General features: G+C 25.4%; 2 protein-coding genes across 5 annotated transcripts in view; one reads left to right on the top strand and one right to left on the bottom strand.

The window, feature by feature from the left end:
• Positions 1 to 42: 42 nt before the first annotated feature.
• Positions 43 to 8,733, top strand: part of LOC126264320 (uncharacterized) — a 62,814-nt gene continuing 54,123 nt past the window's right edge. The window contains exon 1 of the mRNA XM_049961791.1: positions 43 to 204. The gene's annotated coding sequence lies outside the window, so the exon portion shown is untranslated. The remainder of the gene's footprint in view (positions 205 to 8,733) is intronic.
• LOC109608800 (filamin-A) overlaps positions 2,726 to 8,733 on the bottom strand; it is a 56,446-nt gene continuing 50,438 nt past the window's right edge. For all 4 annotated transcript variants that reach the window (XM_020025348.2, XM_049961080.1, XM_049961082.1 and 1 more), the window contains 3 exons: positions 5,986 to 6,182; positions 3,470 to 3,911; positions 2,726 to 3,413 (listed from right to left, as the gene is read on the bottom strand). In XM_020025348.2, the coding sequence (XP_019880907.2) occupies positions 3,016 to 3,413; positions 3,470 to 3,911; positions 5,986 to 6,182 (1,037 nt within the window). In that variant the 3' untranslated portion in view covers positions 2,726 to 3,015. The remainder of the gene's footprint in view (positions 3,414 to 3,469; positions 3,912 to 5,985; positions 6,183 to 8,733) is intronic.

The raw sequence follows: 8,733 nt of genomic DNA, 5'->3' as shown, positions 1-8,733 counted from the left end.
CGCGTCCATACCATGAGGTGTACGTCACATTTCAGCTATGTCCGAGACACAACATATACTTAGGCTATCGATTTTGATTGTTAGGCGCCGTTTGTACGTCTCTCCAGTGTTTGTAAAACCATAACTATCCACTTATAACATCGGTTGTTCGGCCTGAAATTGATTTTTTTACCTACTGCGTTCGAGTTTCAATGTTTGTTTACAGTAAGTGTATTTTTTGCGTAGAAATTAATGAATTTTTGGTTGTCACCTCCGGGTGCGAGTGTAAATCAAGCCTAGCGGCTTATCATCATTAGGCGCCGACTTTTACAATTCGAATCTGCGAATTTAACGTAATTATAATATAAATAATAGAAATTCCTTAGATATAGTGTCAAATCTGTGAGTAATTCTTTTTCCAGACCCGTATTATATTAATTCTCGATGGAATACACCAGAACATGTTTCTGTACACGATTTAAAACTATTTAAACTACTAATTTAATGCTTATTAGTTGATAATTAATACATAACTTACAATTTACTTATCTAGAAGTTTGTTAATTCTTTATTTAATTGAATTTCAATGGTGTAATATTTTGTTTTTTATTAATATTTTAAAATGGGTCATTTTTGTTGGTTTAGAAACTATAGGTTGATTAAAAGAGAAAGTTTGCAATTTTAACATACACATTATTCTTAAAATCATATATCACTATTACTGTACTATTGACTAATAAATAGAATTAAATTAATCAATAATTAATTATTCCTTTCATTAAAATTATTCTTAACACATCTACTATCACCCCAAACTTATATTTCAACGTATAGAAAAATAAAACAAGGAACAAATATGTACAGTGTGATCCATATAAGATAGATACATCTCCCTAAAATTGTTATTTATAATGTAATTTAATGAATAATAAATAATAGGTCAAAAAACAGACAATAAAAATGGTCAAAAAATGATTATGAAACAGTCTCACTATGATCCATTATTAAATAATTATAATATGTTAATAATTAGTATAGTATAAAGTAAAAGATTGCTGTGATTGTGTTGATTAAAAATATTTTGACAAGCTATAGAGTGTTAAAAAAAAAAAAAAACAGAAAAAATAGATTGAAAAGCGTTTGATCCGTCTGAATCTTGAGAGAGACATTGTGCACGACAAAGACAGTAAAAGTCTCCCACCACGGGAGACTGTCTCCGTCGTGCATGTCGTGCTCTGTCAAAATTCAAACGGGTCGGACGTTTTTCTATCATTACTATTTAATGTTAATTGGGAATTATACTCCTTTAATTAAATTCAATTAAAATATTTTATATATTTTTAAATTGATTGCACTATATATATATACACAATGTATTGGCAACGGTCGTTTTAAATTAAATTCCAAGATTCTTCAATTAACAACCACAGTTCATCTAAATTTGATGGTTTTTGGTGTTTTAATCGAGACTTCATGTCGTTCCATAAGTTTTCAATTGGATTCAGATCCGGACTTTGCGCAGGCCAATCGACAACCTCAATATGATTATCTTTCAACCACTTTGAACAACTTTAGACGCTGCTTTGGACCATTATCAGGCATAAAAATTCATGTAACTGGTAAATTATCGTTGGCAAATGGTTCCATTACATCTTTCTTGATATTTATAGACAAGAAACGGTCCATTTTACCAATAATTTTCACTAATTGGTATATACCATGCCAAGAAAAGAAACCCCAAACCATAACGTTTCTTTCACCGTGTTTCAAAGTCTTTGTAGTGTACCTAGGGTCCAAACTTTTATTTGGAGGACGACGACCGTATTGTTTATCATTTGATCCTATCCTATTGAACTTCATTCATCACTCCAAAGTACTCTTCGCCATAATTTTAGACGATAATTATATATATTATAATATTCTTTTATATATTATTATAATATTCTTTTATGATACGAATAGTTTCTTTACTGACATAAATCAATTTTTTTTCATTCAGTCGACGTCTGCTTATTCTGCTAGAAACACAGATATTGTATGACTTAATTCAATAATTTTTTATTTGCCTAAAATATTTCGTTTACTGATTATTCCAATTTGTCTGTCTATAAAAGGAGTTGGTTTTTTGTTAGGACATTTTCTTATTAAAATTTTCATATTTGTTAATAATATAGAATATTGAAATATATTTTGTATACTGACTGGACAAAATTTTATAATAAATCCTTTTACAAAATGTTTAATTTTAAATTTTGTGCTATTTCTCTGACCTCCAATGTGTGTCCAATTCAAGTTACTCATTCGCTCATGTATTTTAATAAGTTGCTACAATTATGAGCACTGCTGTGTATCTTTTGTTAAAAATAACAACATATACATAATATATAAATATAATGTAAATAGTGTTTTATCAGATCTTACGTCACAGAATAAATAATTAATATTATACTCGGTGTATCTTAAATAATACATGTTTTTGGTCATATTACCGAATATTTAAATTTGTACGTTACATAATTGTTTTTTTCCTCTTGAATCTCGACACTCTTAATTAATAGGCTTCAAATATAATATTTCTGATTCATATATTAAATTAAATATGACCTTTTTGTCGGTGCCATTCTTATTTAGAAAAAATCTTTTCTTTCTGTGCCATATTATGACTCAAAAGTTATGATTCTTATTGCACATTCCTAAACTTACCATATTCTAAATATACTGAGAAAAATAATAAAATAAAACAAGCTTTATTGAGAATAAATTTATTGAAATAATAAGATAACATTCAAGAGAATATCATTTGATAAAAATAACACAACATATATGATAAAACTATAAATTAAATAAGAGTTTTATTAGATCTTACTATAAATAATACAATGAACATATTTTTGGTAATTTTACTGGAAATTAAATTGAAGCAACTTACGAAATAATTAAGTTAGATTATATGTACAAAATAAAAAAACGAATCCAGTAAAATTAAGAAAATTGTTACAGAAACATAATAATTAATAATATGTAAAAAATTAGAATCTAAACTTCAACCTTAAATGGAGAGCCAGGAATATGATCATCTCCCCATTTGACAATGATCAAGTAATCACCTCTTTCTCTTACAAGATAATTGATATGATATTGTTGACGGCCTTGATGTTTGATGAACACTTCCTCGCACGGTCCTTTGGGACCGTGCACGCCCACGAACAAAATGTTGGTGCCGGCGTCTTGGGCGGATACGGTGAAGTTGTTCTGTTTGCCCAGATACGCCTTCTTAAGACCCATACCTTTGGACTCCACTTTGGAGGCGTCGCTTTTGAAGCTGGGCAGTTTGGGTCCGTGGTTGCCGCCGGCGGCTTTTCCCACTTTGGCGACGGTCTCGACGACCACTGAAGATGACTCCTGGCCTCCAATGTCGGCCACCTTGGCGTCCCCTAAAAAATAAACCAATAGTCAGTCTTCGGTCACCATAATTCATGTTTTAGTGTACCTTTGCTGTGCACTTTGAACGGAGATCCCACGATGTGATTGTTGTTGTACTTAATACTGATGTAATAGTCACCGGGGGCCAGCGGTGTGTAACGAACTTTGTAACCCTCTTCCACTTCTGTGCAATCCATGGACACCTTGCTGGGTCCGTCGATGTTGACGGCCAAGGTGCCGGCACCGGCGTTCACGGTGTCGATGATGAAGTCGGTCTTGTTGCCGGTCTTGATGTCCTGCAAGCCGGCGCCGGCGGCGTGGACGGCGGCCGGATCGGCGGTGTCCTTGCCGACCTTCACGCTGAACGGTGAGCCGGGAATGTGGACTCCGTTGTATTTGGCGTGGATTTTGTGGATGCCGTTCTCGCGGGGCATGAAACGGATCGAGTATTCCTCCATGTCGATCATTTGCACGAAGCAATCGTCCTCGTGGCCGGATGGTCCAATAATCTAAAATTCAATAGTCGTTTTATTAATGAAGTATAGATAATTCAATCCATTAGTGATTATTCTTATCATTTTTAACGTTTGTAGTAAAAAATGGAAAAATCTTCCTATGACCAATAACGCAGAAAAAAATATTAAAAATTACGACTGATTTTTGAATCAGATTATATAAAAAAGGACGTTTTAAAGTAAAGATTTAGTACTAATATTATATATTTAATCTAAATATATAATGATTGATAGACAATTTTATTTTATTTATTTTTTAAATATTAAATTTACTATGTTTATATATATATATATATATATATATATATATATATATATATATATATATATAATTTTTATTAATTTAATAGCATTAAATTACAAACGTATATTTTTTGAATCCAGAAAATATTATAATAAATAATTATTTCTGGACAATTTTATTTGTCTTTAAATATAAATAATTAAATTTGGAAAATACACAAGAAGGTATATTATTTTTCAAATAATAAATTTACTAAGTTTTATTATTGTAATATTTTTATTCTATTTAATTTAAATTATTCTAAATGTTCTAAAAGCATTAAAATAAAATATAAAAAGATTATTTTCAATAATTTAATAGCATTGAATTGTAAATGTATATTTTTTAATCCATAAAACATTATCTAAAAATTAACTTTTTTAAGCACAATCAAATGTTTTCTAATATAAATATTTAAATTTGGAAAATACAAAAGAAAGTACATTATTTTTTAAATAATAAATTTACTACATAAATTGTTATTATTGTAATATGTTTATTCTATTTAATTTAAATTACTCTAAATGTTCTAAATGCCTTAAAATAAAATATAAAAGGATTATTTTCAATAATTTAATAGCATTGAATTATAAATGTATATTTTTTAAATCCAGAAAATATTATCCAAAAATTAACTTTTTTAAGTAAAATCAAATAATTGTTGCTAGGCTGTTTGATTTGTCTTTTAATATAAATATTTAAATTTGGAAAATACAAAAGAAATAATAAATGTATTAAGTTTTCCAATAATGTAATATTTTTATTCTATTTAATTTAAATTACTCTAAATATTCTAAATTTTTTAAAATAAAATATAAAAAGATTATTTTTAATAATTTAATACAATTGAACTATAAATGTATCTTTTTTAAATCCAGAAAATATTATCTAAATATGGACTTTTTTAATTAAAATCAAATATTTTTATAATTAATATATTTAATTTAACAAATAATTAAATTTAAAAAATACACAAGAAGGTATATTATTTTTCAAATAATAAATTTACTAAGTTTTATTGTTATAATATTTTTATTCTATTATATTTAAATTTCTCTAAATATTTTAAAATAAAATATTAAAAGATTATTTTTAATAAGTTAATAGCAATGAATTATAAATGCATATTTTTTGAATTTAGAAAATATTATCTAAAAATTAATTTTTTTTAGTAAAACAAAATATTTTTATAATTAATATTGTGTATTTAATCAAACAAATAATTATTTCTAAAATGCTCAAAAATAAAATAAAAAATATTATTTTAAAAATTTAGTAACTATGAATTATTAGTTATATTTGAATCCAGATTATATAAAAATCAACATTTTTAATTAAAATCAAATATTTTTTTAAGAAATGTTGTGTATTTAAGGTAACACATAATTATTGCTAGACAATTAATTTAATATAAAAATGGATAATACAAGTTAAAGGAAGTCAGCCACGTTTTATTAAATTTTAAATTTTTTATTTTATTTAATTATAAATTCTCCTTAGAATAAATAGGCTGTAGTCTATTTAGTTTTAAATTTGTTGCATATAGTTTTAAACTGAGTGTCATATGTTGTCATCTGCTTAAATAAGTCATGATTCACTCACTATATTAATATTTTCTAAAAAAGGCAATGAAAGTTGTTCCAACTAATAATAGAGGACTATTTATAGTAAATAGTGAGCTACAAATTAGAAACAAAAAATAATTTATTGATAATATTATTGTTTCGAATAATTTTTGAGTAGTTGTATATGAGAATAAAAGTAAAATTTATAAAAATTTCTTACCTTGGCATCGAGGTCACCCTTTTTGGCCCCATTGCTGCGAATGAGGAACTGCGAAGGCTTGTCTGCCTGGATGTACCCCTCGGGGAACTGGATGACTTCTAACAAGTGGGCATCACCAACGGCCGGCGATATGTAAACTTTGAACGGCGAATCCGGGACGTGTTCATCGTTGAACTTAAGACCGATGCGGTATTCACCTAACACAAAATAATTAACCATTTAACCATCACAAATTTTAACTGATTTTATGTTATAACCTTCGTCTTGGGCACAGTCTGTATCGATATTTATCTCCCGTGAAACTTTGTACATGACGCTTGTGTAAATAGAGTACACATTTAGAATAACCCGGTCGATACGAAACTAAAATCTCTGTATGTATATGAAAAATCGCTAAAACTATTAAATCTATGATTCAGTAGTTCTATATTTAACTTTTAGAGCTACCTTGAGGTTATTTTTTTGTCACAACATAACGAAACATGCTTCAAAATTGAGTTGGCCCGGTGCCAATTAAAAATAAACTCTATAACATATTTATATAAATATATGCAGATATCCTCCCTCCGGTTAATACGCCCACATCGGTGCATCAATCATATCTTTGTTGATTTTTAATAATGCTACTTGCTGGTTTTATCTTCAGTTTTACCATAGAAATGAGTTTAAATTTATTTAATTCTTCTATTTTGGTCTCTGTCCTTAATTTATTAAACATATTAAAAAAAAAAAACTGTTAATTTTAATAAACAAAATTATTAAATATTTTCTTCTTTAATAACAAAATATATTCTATAATTTTAATTGATAACTGTAAATTTCTAGTGATTTAATATTTTAAATTGTTTGTATTATAAATAAATTTGTTTCTCATAACACTGAAAAAAATATATTTGAGTTAAATAGTTCTATTAAAATGCCTTGAATAATATAAATATTCTGTAACTTCAACAAGTTTAATTTCTGATTGTAAATTTCTAGTGATTTGGTATTTTAATATATCTGATTTATAATAAATAAATGATTTTTCCACGACACTGAAAAAATATACTACAGCTAGATTTTAAAAAATATCTGGAGTAACAAAACTATTCTATAATTTTAATGACTTTTAATTTCTAACTGTAAATTTCTAGTGATATAATTTTTAAATATCTGATTTATATAAGATTCTTTTTTCATAACACTTAAAAATATGCTAGAGTTAGATTTATTACAAATGTCTTGAATAACGAAATATATTCTATAATTTAAATTGATAACTGTAAATTTCTAGTGTTTTAATATTTTATACTGTTTGATTTATAAATAAATTTGTTTTTCATAACACTGAAAAAATATATATTGAGTTAAATTCTATTAAAAATGCCTTGAATAATAAAAATATTCTGTAACTTCAATAAATTTAATTTCTGATTGTAAATTTCTAGTGATTTGGTATGTTAATATACCTGATTTATATTAAATAAATGATTTTTCCACAACACTGAAAAAATATACTACAGCTAGATTTTTAAAAAAAATCTGGAGTAACAAAACTATTCTATAATTTTAATGACTTTTAACTTCTAACTGTAAATTTCTAGTGATATAATTTTAAAATATCTGATTTATAAAAGATTTTTTTTTTCATAACACTTAAAAATATATGTTAGAGCTGATCTATTAAAAATGTCTTGAATAACAAAATATGTTCTATAATTTTAATTGATAACTATAAATTTCTAGTGATTTAATATTTTAAATTGTTTGCTTTATAAATAAATTTATTTTTCATAACACTAAAAAAATATATTTGAGTTAAATTCTATTAAAAATGCCTTGAATAATAAAAATATTCTGTAACTTTAATAAACGTAATTTCTGATTGTAAATTTCTAGTGATTTCTAGTAACAAAAATATTCTATAATTTTAATGAGTTTTAATTTTTATCTGTAATTTTCTAGTGATATAATTTTAAAATATCTGATTTATATAAGATTCTTTTTTTATAACACTTAAAAATATGCTAGAGCTAGATTTATCAAAAATGTCTTGAATAACGAAATATATTCTATAATTTAAATTGATAACTGTAAATTTCTAGTGTTTTAATATTTTATATTGTTTGTTTTATAAATAAATTTGTTTTTCATAACACTGAAAAAATATATTTGAGTTAAATTCTATTAAAAATGCCTTGAATAATAAAAATATTCTGTAACTTCAGTAAGTTTAATTTCTGGTTGTAAATTTCTAGGGATTTGGTATGTTAATATATCTAATTTATATTAAATAAATTATTTTTCCACAACACTGAAAAAATATACTACAGCTAGATTTTTAAAAAATATCTGGAGTAACAAAACTATTCTATAATTTTAATGACTTTTAATTTCTAACTGTAAATTTCTAGTGATATAACTTTAAAATATCTGATTTATAAAAGATTTTTTTTTCATAACACTTAAAAACATATGTTAGAGCTGATCTATTAAAAATGTCTTGAATAACAAAATATGTTCTATAATTTTAATTGATAACTATAAATTTCTAGTGATTTAATATTTTAAATTGTTTGCTTTATAAATAAATTTATTTTTCATAACACTAAAAAAATATATTTGAGTTAAATTCTATTAAAAATGCCTTGAATAATAAAAATATTCTGTAACTTTAATAAACGTAATTTCTGATTGTAAATTTCTAGTGATTTCTAGTAACAAAAATATTCTATAATTTTAATGAGTTTTAATTTTTATCTGTAA

This window comes from Aethina tumida, chromosome 1 (genome assembly GCF_024364675.1).
Source record: "Aethina tumida isolate Nest 87 chromosome 1, icAetTumi1.1, whole genome shotgun sequence".
Taxonomy (NCBI): Eukaryota; Metazoa; Arthropoda; class Insecta; order Coleoptera; family Nitidulidae; genus Aethina; species Aethina tumida.
This window is presented reverse-complemented; position numbering and strand designations above follow the sequence as displayed.